The sequence below is a fragment of the Patiria miniata genome, unplaced genomic scaffold (assembly GCF_015706575.1).
Source record: "Patiria miniata isolate m_02_andy unplaced genomic scaffold, ASM1570657v1 HiC_scaffold_3, whole genome shotgun sequence".
NCBI classification, from domain to species: domain Eukaryota; kingdom Metazoa; phylum Echinodermata; class Asteroidea; order Valvatida; family Asterinidae; genus Patiria; species Patiria miniata.
Window position 1 is genome coordinate 32,543,265 of NW_024037069.1, and position 16,384 is coordinate 32,559,648.

The window sequence follows — 16,384 nt, forward strand, 5'->3', positions numbered from 1 at the left end:
GCAAACTCTACTCGTAATAAATCTGCATTACACAATTTTTAAAATTATTTTGTTGCCAGAAAATTGAAATCCATATGAATCAGCCCTAAAAAAATTATACATGGAATAGAAAGCTGTAAACAAAATATATATTACAAAATGATTAAGTGAGTCAATCCGAACGTTTGAACGTTCGAACAAGACAACACTCAACTGAGAAAACAAAATAATCAAAGTAGAGTTATTCAAAATCAACTAATCTACAAAAATAAACATGTATATTGTTTTATTTAAGATTTGAAACTTTGAAACTGTACCGATGGCGGTATATAGTGTAAACGTTACAGCAGGAGGGTTTGCGGTAATGTGCAAGAATCTCTTTTAAGAAGATGTGTGGTAATTCTGAAAGAACCGGTTGGTTGTCCGGCTCTTTTCAGAACCACACATCTTCTAAAAATGCAAGGAACGCGTTACCGCAAACCGTTGTTTTATTTGCACAATTATCTATTTATTTGTTGAATTATGTACTTCTGATGTTGCATAATCGTGGATCTTGTCAGTCATCCAATCTACATGGTGAGTAAACAAATAACGAAACCTAAATGGCATAACCAATTTTTGAATGAAGTTTTGCATGTAGCACTTTCAAAATTTAGGATATGAAAGCCCAATCAAGGAGCTTTCTTTTAGTACAAGAATCATTCAAATCATCACTCGTGGACTTTTTAAGTTTATACTGAATTTTGAACACAAACACCGTTTTAAAGTTCTGTCCAGTCCACGGATCACAAAAAGGTAATTATTCTTTCAGAAAAACGAAAACAATTCACATGCATCCCTATGACTGGGATTTCATATCCTAGATTTTGAAAGTGCTACAGGCAAAACTTCATTCAAAATGTGGTCCTGCAATTTTTGGGTTTTGATATTTTTTTTTGCCTTGCTCTGTATATCGTGACCGCTGTGTCTTCTGAAGTGTTTGATCCTAGTGCTCAGTACAGATTTATTCCTGATGTTTCGTATTCGTAAACATGACGTCAGTCCTTATGGCGTACTTCCGGCCTTCCTTCAACAGGGAACCCTCGTGGAACAGCCGATGTTCGAAGATCAGAACCCGTCCTGATTAGGTAAAACATAATATTATGAAAGTTGTTGACAGTCTAAAGTAGGAAACTTAAAAAACAAAACCGTGGATAAATACAGCGTTTCAGGTAGCCTATACTGAAATAAATGATTAGAAAAAAAACACTAAAAAATATGCATGATTAGAATTTAATTTCATCTTTCAAAAGAAAACTGTAAAACAAAAAATTGAAAAAAACTGTGCAATTCCTCAATTTTGTCCCAACAAAATGTAATCTTGGAGTGTTTCTGATCAAAATTTCTCACGGGAAACAAATTCCATCTTCAAAAAATGTAAATCTCACCGATTTTAGGAACACATTCCACTGGTGGGTCCGAACAACTGGAGAGATAAGGCAGAAATGTTGTGCTTCCTCCTTCAAACCCCTGAATGAAAATTAAAAAAATAATTAGTCTAAGCTCTGTGGAAATGATTCTTCAAACATGAACAATATTGATGAATCTTTGAGAAGTTCGAATACAGAGTTATAACTTATATATGATCAGTCCAAAAAAAAAAAGGAAACCCAAATGTCATGACCTTTAATGAAGTTCTACATGTTACACTTTCAAAATCTTGGATATGAAAGCCCAATTCCTAAGCTTTCTTTTAGTTCAAGGATCATTCAAATCACTCATGTACTTTTCAAGTTACGGAATTTTAAACACAAACACCGTTTTAAAGTTCTGTCCATGCACGGATCACAAAACAAGGTAAGTGTTCTTTCAGCAAAACAAAACAAAATCACGTACGTATACGTCCCCTATTTGAATTGTTTTCTAAAAGAAAGCTTAGTAATTCGGCTTTCATATTCTAGATTTTGAAAGTGCTACATTGGCCCTGACATACGGGTTTCTTTGTTTTTTACTCACCCCATGGAGCTATAGCTCCATGCTCACCCTATAAAGCAGCGCTATTAACATAATGCAGGTCACTGAGTCAATGAGATTAGTGACTCGAGTCGAGTAATCGAAAATTTCGACTCGAGCCATTTCAATTTAACATGAAACAAATGGCGAGAATTCCTTCCAAATTAGTCCTCCTTTTATCAGAGATTTGATTCAACACCGATCCTAATGATGTCACACCCGATCTTTACATAGTATTGTCTCACTACCATGCGTTATCCTTCAATCGTGTATAGGGGGTACGAACTAAACTGATGGCCATTATTATCCGGCGTACTTGATTACGATGATGAGGAATTTTCACTGGCGGCCATTTTGGAAGAACAAAAATTCACAAAGGTCGCTGGTTGCAAATACTCCCCCACCAAACGCGAGGGAGTTCATCAAACCGACTTTAAGTATAAAGTTGTGACAAATATACACTCGTTTAAATCGGTCAAAATATGTAGGGGCGATAGACAATGTCAACGTTTGTTACTATACCGGAAAGACATGTTAAAAATAACAACACCAACAAAACACAAACAAACATAACACACACACACAAACAAACAAACCCAACAAACATAAAACAAAGCAACTACCTCGTTGAGATAAATCTGCACGGTGATCTCGGAGTGTTCCACAACTCCTCGTTCATAGGGACCATCGAAGTGCGGTTTGAAGAACTCACCCGGATCGTACCGCAGAAATCGCAGCCTAAAAAGAAAAAGACAAATACAAAATGCGACGACAGTTTCACAAAATAGCAAGACTTGAAATATATCTATCTTTGATAACGCCAAACCAAGTTGTTCCCATGGCAACAAAAATGATACCCACCTCTCGTTCAGTCCCAGGGCTTTGTATTGATTAAACGTCTGCGGAATGAACTCGGCTAGTCTCTCCCAGAAGGCGCCCACCAGCTCAGTCGTGTCGATCAAACAGCGCTGGCAGTCGCGGAACGAGGGAACCAGCTTCTGTCTAAATTTAACAACAAATATAGTGGCGGTTTAAGAAACTACAAGTTTGCTGCATGCAGTATTGTTGTAAGATATCAGAAGATTTGGGGATCAGGTGCCAAAATGTTGTCTTCAAATGTAACACAATATTAAACAAATTATACAAGTAAAAAAAGAAAACAAATATGATCTCTTCTCTTTCTGAATCTGGGATTTTATCAAATAAAATTTTGAAAACAAATGGGTTATTTTTTTAACAAAACAAATGAATGAGATGATTAAATAAAATGCGGGAAAATTCAAAACACTCTGTCCCCCTATACCTTTGCACATCTAGTCATAACTATGTAAACATCCGCCGAATAAAGTAATTCCAAAAGGTCCATTTAGATTTGGAAAAACCCACTGATTTGTACCACGTTGTCAATTTATTTGGCACATGTTTTGGAAACACAATTTTTTTGTTTTGGTATAGCAGTTTAGAGTATTTCGAGTATATAGGTCTACGTTTGAAATAATTTTGTGAAACCAACTTACTTCCCACCACCAATGTTGACCAATGCTTGCTCGTACCCCTTCTCCTCGGAACATCGAATGAGTTCCTTACATTCCTTAGATGGAAAAGCATGAAAACGAAGTAATTTTGAATCAATGATGGCGGCTTTTACGTATAATCCGGACACGTGCACCCACGGCGAGGCCCCCTTCAATGTAGAAAACAATGGGCTCGCTATTGCACAAAACAACTGCCCTGTGACGGATTATCTGAACAATAGCTAGCTCAATGCTTTCGCCATTGAAGGGGGCCTTTGTGATGGCATTGATAGCGTGCCCAGATTAAGAAGAATCCTTAACAAAGCGTTCAGTGTTATTATAAATCGGTCCTGTAACCTTTGTCTACCCTGTATACACGGGAAAAAAGTTGATTCAAAGTTTATGACAAACTTTACGACATCGAGATAATTCGCTTTCTGTTGAATAATTTCGACATTATACCACACATGATATAACTGCTAAATTATCTTAGCTAAAGACAAAAATAATGATGCAATTAAAACAATATTGACGAAGACATTATATGAAGACATGTGATTGATGTTCACCTCTTCCGTGAAGACATTGTCAAGAAAGAACGCAAACTTCACTCCTTCTGCTGATCCCGGCGGTGTGATGTCCGTCTTTACGGGGCGTGGCCGCTCCGAATTCTTCGACGATAGTACCTTCAAAGTTCTTCGAAATGGAAAAGAAAAGTACGTGAAGCAAACAATAACAACTAAATGAAGCAAACGAAGAAACAAGTTATCGTAATGTTTTCCCTAATGTTTGTTTTCCCAAATTTCAGTTTATGTATACGTTTTCTTTCTTCCCCCCCCCTTTTTTTGGGGGGGGGGGGGGGGTCGGCGAGTGGTTCCCTCTGTCACATATCGAGCGAAAGTCGCCCAGCATCCGTAGTTTTGACAATGGAAGCCATAACTTGTACTTCTGACTATATTTATTAAAATAAATTTGGCTGAGAATATTTAATAAATGGAACAATTAAACAAAAAGGCTTACTTTGTTACATCGGCAGTTTCCATGTGACTTGCTGGATAATTTCTGGTGGGCCTATACACGTCAAGTTCACAGGTGGTTCACAATACACCAATTGTGATTATACCGTACGCTTGACTGATTACGTTTGCTGGCACCTGTAAAGCAAACACTTGAGCAATTTACTGTTGACTGCTAGCGTAACTGTTGGACAAATTGTGAGGAACAAATTGACTAAACGTTTTACTAAAATGAGTATAGCACTAGGAAAACATAGCTTTACCCAACTCCAATGTCTTCCTTTTATAGTATGCCCACCATGCGTGTTATTTTTAGCTTTGAACTTTGAGTTGAAAACGCACACGTAGGGCCACATCACTTCATAAAATACTTGATTGTCATCGTCTAAATATAGAGATGAAAGACGGGTATGGTGGGCATTACATCAACAAAACAAAATATTTGTTTTAATTAAGTGTCGACATATTTTGTTTCAAAGTGTCGCCCTCAAGTTTATCCTTTACGACACACTCGTATATTTAGAATATGTAATTCCGGTATGATATTAAAGAATTACAAAAGCTATTTAAATCATAACGTTATATACATAATTATTATCCAATGAAATCGTCTTCTATCACAATTCACAGTGCTCGATACATCTCTGTAGAGCTATAACCATGCAATAAAATAGAATATGAGCTAATCAAACTTTGGCATATCTCTCTTCTGGACAGACTGTTTCGTACCATATTGGCACTCATCAGCAGAATTTTATTATTACATTTTATTATGTATAAAATTATTGTAGACACAATTAATACATTTTGCTTGCGTCAGTGCGGCGCAGTTTTGGGTATTGATAACGTTTGCGCAATGAAACAAGTTATGACGAATCCGGATCTCTGTACACTAAAAAGGCTAGTGTGCCGTTCAATTATATGAACAATAGCTAGCACAATGCTTTCGCCATTGATGGGGGCCTTCGTGAAATAATTGATAGCGTGCTCGGATTGGTCTATAGAAGTTTCAGTTTAAACAAACACTAGGAACGGATTAAGAGAAATCAGCACTATGTGAGGGTTTGTTTATACTCTATGATGATTTTTGTTTCATTCGCTCGCCATACTTGCGTTGCCGTCGGTGTCAAAGTCGGTGAATCCGTCATTGTCAAAGGTTATCGTAGCGCCCGCTAGCGCCGCGCCGGCTTCGATGTTTATAGCTCCATGGGTTTCCTTCCTCCATGGGTTTAGCGAGCAGTGATCGAAGGTTAATCAAGCTGCATGTTTCTCATGATCCGTGTTGCAAAAGCAGTGAAAGATAATATGACGGCATCAGAAATCCTACCGCGCACGACATGATGCAATTAGCTATAGATTTCTGTTTAACTTACAGAATGGAGGTACACTTTCCACAAAGATTCTCACCGTCGGCACTGTGCCTTGACGAGTCGGTGAAAACTCCATCTTTCACACTGGGTTTGGGGTGAAAGGTTGCGTCCGACGGAGGATTATACATCAGGTACGCTAAGGGATGTTGCGGCCTGAATGCGCTCACGGCCATGCGCAACAAATTGCAATTTCCACGAAATGATATTAAAAATGGAAAGAGCATCTAAAAGTAGAATATAAACGTCCACAAAACCACCCTTTTTTACACACGAGTGTTTATGTGTCATTGTTTGCGAGAACCATGCAAGAACGAATTTTGACCCCGAAAAATCGGCGGCTGTTCGGTGCTTTATAGTAATTGTGATCCAGCCGCAATAGACAATCCAAGCTAGGCCGTAATGCCCCGTTAATATTATGGTTGGGAGATCTGCTTTAAATATTATATATTAATAAATGATTTTTTTATTCATCCATCTAGAATTCTCTATACTCATAAGATGGAATTCTCTAGTTATTTTTATTATCTATGAATATTTATTTCTCCTTGTTTTACATTTCAGTTGTAGTATTCGATCGTAAGGAATTTCGCCGGCGGGCCATTCCCCGTCGTGGCTCAAGGGCGAGTGATGGGAGACCACGATTATTACGCATGGTTCCAGGACCGACGGATGCAGCTGATACGGTACAACATGGATCTCCGAATCTCCGTGATACCGAGTGGCGGAATTTCACCGGGCACGGCAAAGACGTCGTGGGGGAATTCGTGCTTCATAACGGCGAGCTGACCCCGGTGAATCGGTCCCGCGGTCTTTGGGAAATCGGCTTCGTGAAGAGGTACAGCACACACGGCGTGGTTTACAGAGGAACAGGATGCTTGATCAATTCGGTGCTGACGGTCACTGGAGACTGGCATTTGGAAAACTTTCATGTCATAAGCGGGAATTGGGAGTGTAACATGCTAATTGCACCTCCAGCTGCATGATCACATGAGAATACATGTACGATCAAATTAATATAATGCTGGGAAATACGTACATGTAATTAGACTCGGGCGATTTTGAGCCTCTAATTCAAAGCCAAAGTTGCCAGAGAACAAAGATTTTGGCTTCATCGTCGCATTATGGAAGAGACAATATCAACATAAAAAAGATACGGCGATGAAATAAAAACTTCATTTTTAATTCACTGAGGGATGAATTAATACTTCTCAGAGCCGTCAGCCGAAGCTGGAGTGATTAACGCAAAATCGATATAAAAATCGTTGATGGATGCAAAAAGGATTGTCTTTTGAACCATTTATATTTTGCCAAGAACTTGATGTTTAGAATGTTTTATAAGAAATCAATACTTTGCCAAGTTTTGAAGTAATGTTAAGGAGTGTTTGGCTAAGAAATGAAAAATCAATATTTTACCAAGTACAATGTACATTATACGCCGTGTTGCGATTATTTTTTTCAATCGTGACTCCGGCCCTTGGCAATGATAGTCATACTAGCACGGGTGTCGGACGCTTCGCCCCATTTCCACGTCGCCCCATGTCACTTCGCCCCTAACCACTTCGCCCCATCCCCACTTCGCCCCATCCCCACATCGCCCCATCTCCGCTTCGCCCCATCCCCACTTCGCCCCATCCCCGCTTCGCCCCATCCCCACTTCGCCCCATCCCCACTTCGCCCCATTTAGTATAAAAAAGGTGAAGGCTAGGGGTGCAGACCAAATAAACTGCCAAAGACCCTAGATAATAAATGCTCCCAATTCTAGAAACTTAGGAAAAATACAAACTCTCGAGACACAGATGAGAGAAATGATGGCTCTATCCCATTCAGAGACGCCTCTCCTATTGGCTTGTGAATAAAATCATCAGCCGATGGATTCAAAAGAATCCGTAGGTATGGGTCAGTGAAGGAACTCACTGCCTTGAGGAAAATGTTCCGTTCACTCTCCAAGAGTGAAATTAGGATGTCAAAGGTATTGTCGTTCTCAGATAAGTGGGAGATGGGTTGGTATAGCCGGGTTGGGAACAAAGTTGGATCTTTTACTTCAAGCTTTTTTCTCGGTAGGGGAGAGCCTAGCTTGAGAGGTTGGTTATGAATTGTTCATTTGGTGATGGGCTAATTCTTTCCGTTGGTTAGCAATGAGTGAATCTGTTGAAATTGTTTTTTTTTAAGCCAAAAAAATAGATGAGATTTTTTTTTTTTACATGTAACGGCTGGGGCGAAGTGGGGATGGGGCGAAGTGGGGATGGGGCGAAGTGGGGATGGGGCGAAGTGGGAATGGGGCGAAGTGGGGATGGGGCGATTTCGGAATGGGGCGAAGTGGTTAGGGGCGAAGTGACATGGGGCGACGTGGAAATGGGGCGAAGTGTCCGACATTCACTACAACCATACAGTACAGGCAAAATGGCCTAGTCTCCGACGAATGCACTTTCAGGCATTTCAACTGCAGAGGTTTCAAATACTGAAAAATTAGGGTCCCCACTCTTTATTGATAGTTGCCAGAGAAACTGCGTAATTTATAACCTTGTTGCCAGTGCAATTAGGCTAGTTCCACGCAAACATTATCGTTGTGATAAATAAGTTGTATTCGGGGGGCGGGAATCAGACCTAGGCTAGTCTGCATAGGATTTTCATACATTACTAGCGGGGTGCCGCGCGAGTTGACTGGTTGGTATTGTTTGTAAAGTAAAATCTGGATAAGTTACACTCTGATATTTAAACACAACTGCTAAGTGAGATAAAAAAAAATGAGACTCTGTGTTGTACACAATCCTGTTTTGACTCATTTTATTTGAGGCGATCAGCCTTGGTGAAATATTTTGGCAATCGGAATCATAAATGAGAGGAATAATCGTCATTGCGACTTTCGGCAAGTTATACACCTCCATAGTTGGAAAATATGTGATAGCATTGCAGCGGTGGCAGTTGTTTAGGTGTTTTCAACCTCATTTTTTAAAATGTCCATCAAAATTCTTGTTACCACTTTAGGGGCGGTATACCTTGTGCCTGTGCACTATAATCATTTATGTTGTGATTTGATATTGACCAAACTCCCAAGCTGATGGCCTATTTGTTTCGCTTAAGAGTTTTGTTGAGGACACAGGACAGCGTTTCCAGTAGAGAGAAATGGACTTTTTAGGAAAGAATGGAATAACAGATTTTTGTATTTGCGGATACTGAAGTCAGGGCCAGGGGTTGTACACATTGTATAGAAAAAGAAGGGATAACATTGGAAAAAAGTAGAGGAGTATGGCGTTTTTTATTACAGAAAATACAAAAGTAATAAATTATAATGTAGAGCGATGAGTAAGTTGTTTTTTTTTTTAGTGGCAGAGTATGAGTTTGAAGGGGATGGCACTGTAGCTGTAATAGGAAATTGTGAATTTGAACCGAGTTTTGAGAAAGAATTTGGACAGCGTGTGTGTGTTTTGTAATAAGGGTTGCTAATAATGATATAAATGGAAGCGATTTTGTAACTGATTTATTTAATAAAAAAGTAATACAACTTTAAAAAACTACGTGGCTAACTACGTTTGTAAGGGGTTTCTAGACGATGTTTGGGGAAGTAGCTTTTGTAGAAGGTGTTTAATTTTCAGTTTCTGGAGGAGTTTCTTTATCGTTGAGTGGGATATCGGTGAGTGGGCTATCAGCAATTTCGTCGTTGAAGGCGTCATCTGGCAGTGCTGGAGAAAGAATGAAAAGAAATAGAGAAAGGTTTTATAAATGTTGGATATCAAGGCAGCAGTATTATAATGCTTATTGTTTTGTGTCCTTGAGATGAGTTGAAGTTATAAATATATAAATACTGAATTGGGGATTGTAAAATGGTGGAAGAGTGGATTTGGGGGAAGTTGTGGGTAAAGATAGGGTAATTGGTAGTATGTGTATGGGAGGGTGGGAAATGTGTTTTTTTAGTTGGAAATGAATATTTGCAGAAGTAATTGAAGTATATGTATGGAGTTGAGTGTAAGGTGAGTAATGAAGATGGGAATAGGGGTATTGAGATATAAAAAAATTGAGATGAAAGGAAGATGGTAAGGAGATTTTTTGACAATACCTTCGATGTCGGACCATCCTGCCTCAGAAAGAATGTCATCACTTGGGTTGTCTGGGGGATGAGAATTAAACGGATTGCAAGGAATTAATTGGGTATGTGGTGGATCTATATTGTGGCAATAAGTTACAGTAGGAAAGTTGTGTATTGTGCATTGATGTTGGAGAAGTGTGAGAAATTGTGTTTTGTGTTGTGTGTGAAATAGTTTGTAAGTTGAATGATGATTTTAGGAAACCATTGTATTGCGTTTAATGATAACAGTTATGTGTAGTGAGAACAGATGAAGTTTGGAGTAAAAAGTGCGTGTGTTACCTGTTTGTTTGTTGAGGGACTTTGAAAGGAGGTACACCTTTGTTGGTTGAGAAGGAGGAATGGACTCGGGTCTCCTTTTGGGAGTAGTTGGAGACAGTGATGTAGTGCCTTGATGCTGGGCCTTGGCCTTAAGGCTGCCTTAAGGCTGGATTTTAGGGCCTTGGCCTTGGCCTCAAGGCTTGAGGGCAAAAGCCTTGGCCTTGGCCTTGAGGGTTCAGGGCCTTGCAATTTTGAGTCAAGGCTCTTCAAGGCCCATAGATTTTTGCATTTTCCAGATAAATCTGTTCGAAATTTTGCTGTTACCATTTTAATCGTATTACCATGGAGGAGGGAAGCACCCTATAGATTTGTGTGTTGGGCACACTTCCACTTTTGTAGCATCACATTTTTGTGACCATTGTAGTAGATTTGCTGCAAAAATATTCCGTACACTTGTGGGGCTAATGAGATGATCACTTTAATTGCATATAACTATGGAATAGATCTGATTGGTTGTATATGTCTCCCTGATAAGTGCTAAAAATTTGCATGTATCTGTTTTAGATAATGCTGATATTTCTGAGCATGTTGGGCCAGCAAACAAAAAATTCCCAAATCAGTTTCTTGGATCCCCCTTTTGTTACACTTGTGTGTCAATATAGAAGTAAATCATTGTTTTGTTTAGTTAAACCATATTGAAGACCTGAACTTATACTTTAATAGATACAGTGCAGTCGTAAAACGGTGTAGGCCTATGCAAGCATGTTGATTGCAATTAAAGAAATGTTGTTCTTCGTAACGAGCAATTCGTGATGATAAGGGCGGATCCAGGGGGGCCAAAAGGGGCCATGCCCTCCCCCCCAAAAAAAACCCAAAAAAAACCACCGAAACCATTTTTTTTATGTGACGTCGTAATAAAGGCAGGCAATGAGTACACCACCATCTTTTCCTCAAAAAACATCGGTTAAAATGGTCAGAAATTGCCTCAAATCGCACCACAGAGCATCTCGAATCCAAAAATTTTTCGGGGCCCACTTAAGGGCCCCGAAGCCCAAGCCGTAATTTTTTGACCCACTTTTTTTGGGGGGACCAAATTTTCTTGGCCCCCCCCCAAATTGTGTTCTGGATCCGCCCTTGCGTGATGATGTGTCACTCATGTGACTATAATTAGTTCTATATCAGTGGTCATTTCATAAAACAGGGCCTTGGCCTTGGCCTTGGCCTTGAGGGTTAAGCCTTGGCCTTGGCCTCGAGGCTTGAGGGTCAAAGCCTTGGCCTTGGCCTTGGCCTTGAGGGTCAAAGCCTTGGCCTTGGCCTTGGCCTTGAGGGTCAAAGCCTTTGCTCCAACACTGGTTGGAGAGGTTGCAGGAAACAGTCTTTTTTTGGCTGGAAAGGTTTGAAATAAATGTATTGCAAAAATTAAAAGTATTCAAAGTAAACATATATGTGAAAGGATTTGGAAGGAAGAATTTGTAAAGAGTATGAGATGAATAACTGATTGTAAATGAGGTTAGGGAGGGGAGTTGTCCTGAAAATGTAAGTTGATGTTGTAAGAAGTTTAGAATTGCATTGAATGTTTAGTGAGGTGTTTGAATGGGAATAGTGAAATGTGAATGGTTTATAGTGGTGAGGGCTGTATTGTGAAAGGAGTTTGTGATGGAATTGAACTGGAGGAGGTTTAGAGGAGATGATTGTTTTAACATGGACTTGCATAGAATAGTTGTGTAGATAATGTGTAGGTAGTATTTAATGAGTGAATGGTGTGGAGTTTGTGTTTTGTTTGAATGCTTAGTAAGGGGAAATTGAATGAGGATGTGTGTGAGAGAGTTGTGAGGTAAAGAAAGGAAATTGAAAGGTGGAGAGGTTTACCTGGTGATTGGCGGAGTGAAGCTGAAAGTTTGTTGAGTGCAGATGGAACTTCTTCGCCCAGTGCGGTGATGTGTTGGCGTGCTTGCAGTCGAAGCAGGGGTTTCGGACTATCCATGTGGCGTAGTGCGAAGTCCACAGATGTCTGTATTTGTGTGCTAACTTTGGCAATCTGATTAGATTGACATTGGAGAATGTTCTAAGAAAGTTTGTATGTAAGTAGGTGAGTTGGAATTGTTAAGGATTGTGCTGTAAATGGTGGAATTGTGAGGGGAGGCATCCACTGTCCTGGAATGGTTTGTTCATTGCAACCTAACGATGTCATGGCTAAGGCATTATTGTATGTGCGTATTTGTTTGCGAAAAGCAAGGAGTGATGGTTCTGAAGAAGTTAAGAACGTTTGGAGTGGTTCAGGAGGTGTTGGTGTTGGAGTCAATTTCACTTTACCGTTTCTGCAACAGAGATTGAACTTGTTGGTGGATGAACGCTCCTTGGAATATAGAAGTGCATGACAATGTGGGCATTCGTGAGACATTTGGCCAGAATTATGTGGCCATGCCAATACAGATGGTTGATTTGGATTGCAAGGAATAGTCTGCTCTTGAAAAGAATCAATATCAGACAAAGCAAAGCCAATAGACGAATGTGAAGGTAGTCTTGATACCTGCGTAGTTGGTGAAATGGTACTTAAACTACTGTAAGCGTGATCTACAGCAATCACACTGGGAATGATGCTTTGGTCCTGTACTGCTGTAGAGCTTTGTGTTGAGATCTGTTTGTTTGACACAAATGAAATAGCACATGAATGACTATAAGTGTGATCTAAAGCAATCACACTGGGAGAGATATGTTTGCTAGACACAGAGGGAATAGCGCATGAAATGTGGTAGGTGTGATCAAGAGCAATCGCCATCTGGTTGACTTCAAAGGAGGAATGAAGAAGTCTTTGTTTTTTCCTTGATGGACTGGAATCCAACTCAGCCATTGTGTGTGGGAAAAGGAATCGGATCAAGAAGGGCAAATGACTGCAGGCAAGTGAAGAAACAAAAGATGTAGGAAAGGTCTTGTGCATTCCAATTCAGTGTGACACAGGAATGACAGGATTTGGTGTACTTTGATTGTACAAAATGCACTGTCATTTGCACAGGGCGATATGGTACTATAGAGTCAAAATGTGTGCAAATACATGCCAGAAGTAAGAGATGTACAATATGATGTAAAAGCATGTTAATGATGTGTGCATATTAACAACTGTTGTAGATGTAAAGATAGAAATGCTTCTTGGTGGTTCTGTAAAAGGAACATAAAAAGAAGAAAAGGTTGGCAGTAATTATCAACAATTATTTGTGACAATTGATAAATGTGCGCAAGAAAATCCAGACAACATAACAACAAAGGACGTCAAATGAACACAACAAAACAACACAAAATTGAGAACATTTAAAGATGTCATTGTGAACAATATGACAATGTCATGCAGTAATTTCCCCTTGACATGTGAAATGTGGAATTTCTCAACATTGTAATGTGTGTTGACAGATTAACAGTTGTTGGTGGTAAAAGAAGGTAATACATAAAGGAAGAACAATTTCAACAAAGTTTGAACGTGATAATGAGATGGGACATTTTGAACACTTTGCAATGAATACAGACTTCCTTGTGGAATGAGTATACGTACCTGTCACTGGTAGTAGCAAAGCTAGGTTTGGTAATGAACTGAGCACAGAGACAATTGATGATCTAATATATAGAGAGTAAACAAAAAGAGATATGGACCTAAATGTTACAATTAATTCTGCAAAGAGAGAATAGACAACACTGTTTTAAGGTTGCCTTAAAATTAACCAAAAAATGAAATGTATTGAATATGCAGACCTTTTAATTGAAGAACCGAGATTTCATGAGTATACGTACCTGTCACTGGTAGAAGCAAAGCTAGGTTTGGTGATGAACTGAGCACAGAGACAATTGATGATCTAATATATAGAGAGTAAACAAAAAGAGATATGGACTAAAATGTTACAATTAATTCTGCAAAGAGAAAATAGACAACACTGTATTAAGGTTGCCTTAAAATTAATTAAAAAATGAAATGTATTGAATATGCAGACCTTTTAATTGAAGAACCGAGATTTCATGAGTATACATACCTGTCACTGGTAGAAGCAAAGCTAGGTTTAGTGATGAACTGAGCACAGAGACAATTGATGATCTAATATATAGAGAGTAAACAAAAAGAGATATGGACTAAAATGTTACAATTAATTCTGCAAAGAGAAAATTAAGGTTGCCTTAAAATTAGCAAAAAAATGAAATGTATTGAATATGAAACCAAAAGAACAAAATTGAAAAAAGAAAGAAATGTATTGAATATGACACAAAAAGAACAAAATGAAATCATTTATAGACACTTGATTGTAAAAGATGTCCATGGTATTCTCAACCGAGGTGCAAAAGACACTGATGTGAATATCTGCTGAACCTAGAATGAAATTGTTGTGTATTGTGTGTCTGTTAAAATTAACCAAAAAATGAAATGTATTGAATATGCAGACCTTTTAATTAAAAAACCGAGATTTCATGAGTATACGTACCTGTCACTGGTAGAAGCAAAGCTAGGTTTGGTGATGAACTTAGCACAGAGACAATTAATGATCTAATATATAGAGAGTAAACAAAAAGAGATATGGACTAAAATGTGACAATTAATTCTGCAAAGAGAAAATAAACAACACTGTTTTAAGGTTGCCTTAAAATTAACAAAAAAATGAAATATATTGAATATGAAACAAAAAGAACAAAATTTAAAAAAAAAATTAAATGTATTGAACATGTTGAATATGAAAGAAAAAGAACAAAATGAAATCATTTATAGACACTTGATTGTAATTGTAAAATATGTCCATGGTATTCTCAACCGAGGTGCAAAAGACAGAATGAAATTGTTGTGTATTGTGTGTCTGTTATTAACAGTAACAGAGTCCAGCTTGCTGAGTGATAGTTGTTAGTATCTGCATTAATAGACTGAGCTTGGTCCAGTCATGGTCCAGTCATGGTCCAGTCCAGTCATGGTCCAGTAAATAATGACCACCAGACTACGCAATCGGTCCTGCTAAAGCGCGTCAACAAGCGTCAACAAGCGTCAACAAGCGTCAACAAGCGTCAACAAGCTTTGCGAAACCTCGTTTGGTTTTTGCATTGGGATTTTTTGGCAGACATTGTGAACAGTGTCAGTCGGCATATTTTTCACATAATTAGCTAAGTACCGTGACCAAGTTTTGCATAATTTATAATTGAAAAAAAAATAGTTTTCTTAATTTCGTAACGTATATAGAAACCCCTATGCGTGAATGGTACACTCCACGCATGCGTAGTATGTAGATCTCAAACAAGATGGCGGCCAATACTAAACCGAAAAACCCGTCGTAGATTTCGCGCTGGAAAACCACTTTTTAAGTAATTTTAACTTTAATTGATATGCAGAAGATGTTCATTATTGCTTTTTCTACCATATAAAGCTGTTTTTATTGTTCAAAGGCCTATACAAAATTTGTTGACGCGCACTTAACGACTACTAAAACTTGTTGACGCTTGTTGACGCTTGTTGACGCGCTTTAGTAGGACCCCTACGCAATCATTGGAGTCACAAACTGGCACTTTTCACAAACAACAATGCTTAATTCTCATTGCCAGTGGCGTTCGAAAGAATACCACTTTTCACAGTTCGAAAGAATACATATCATAAATGAGACTTACCGTTCAAAGAGAAAACTGGAGCAAGGAACAGATCAACAACGCTGTGCTGAAGAGATGTGGGGCAAATCATGGGCTGCATGCTCATAACGAACGTATACATGGCACGTCAATTATCCGGCCCGTACGCGTACGCTGCATGCTCATACGTGTCATAACGAACGTGCGCTGCATGCTCAATACGTGGCACGTCAATTATCCAGCCCATGCTCATAACGAACGTATACGGGTACGACGTGGCACGTCAATAATCCGGCCCGTACGCAAGATGGCCGGCGCGGCCGGCTCAATGGGGAAGGGAATTATGGGAAATGGGGTGGAAATAGCCGGGCCCCGTTCCGCATCCCCGCAGCCAACGGGCGCGATGGGGACGGGAGACCGGTCGGGAAAATGGCAGCGCCCCCCAATCATTTTCGTGATTGTAGTATAGAGTGATTGTAGTATAGATAGGAGGATCATGTATTCGGGATTTATTACTAGCGACCCGTCCCTATGGGTGCACTGAACTAATTCAATTTCTTTTGAAAACGGAGACCGTTTGGCTTTAAAAAC

At 39.2% G+C, this 16,384-nt stretch overlaps 1 protein-coding gene and 1 long non-coding RNA gene across 3 annotated transcripts; both read right to left on the reverse strand.

The window, feature by feature from the left end:
- Positions 1 to 849: 849 nt before the first annotated feature.
- On the reverse strand, positions 850 to 5,952 carry LOC119737607. The gene is made up of 8 exons (XM_038212069.1): positions 5,875 to 5,952; positions 4,506 to 4,639; positions 4,055 to 4,181; positions 3,489 to 3,562; positions 2,833 to 2,973; positions 2,595 to 2,709; positions 1,407 to 1,488; positions 850 to 1,098 (listed from the first exon to the last, which is right to left on the reverse strand). Exons 2-8 carry the CDS (start codon positions 4,526 to 4,528, stop codon positions 983 to 985), a joined length of 678 nt encoding a protein of 225 aa, XP_038067997.1. The 5' UTR covers positions 4,529 to 4,639; positions 5,875 to 5,952; the 3' UTR covers positions 850 to 982.
- A 2,689-nt stretch (positions 5,953 to 8,641) lies between these two features.
- LOC119737608 lies at positions 8,642 to 15,956 on the reverse strand. Of its 2 annotated transcripts, XR_005272396.1 has the most exons (8): positions 15,836 to 15,956; positions 14,674 to 14,735; positions 14,230 to 14,291; positions 13,994 to 14,055; positions 13,758 to 13,819; positions 12,083 to 13,369; positions 9,926 to 9,976; positions 8,642 to 9,551 (listed from the first exon to the last, which is right to left on the reverse strand). It is a non-coding gene; the product is annotated as an uncharacterized LOC119737608 (long non-coding RNA). The 2 variants fall into 2 exon arrangements; XR_005272397.1 differs by lacking the exons at positions 8,642 to 9,551; positions 9,926 to 9,976 and adding an exon at positions 11,563 to 11,599.
- Between the last annotated feature and the right edge of the window lie 428 nt (positions 15,957 to 16,384).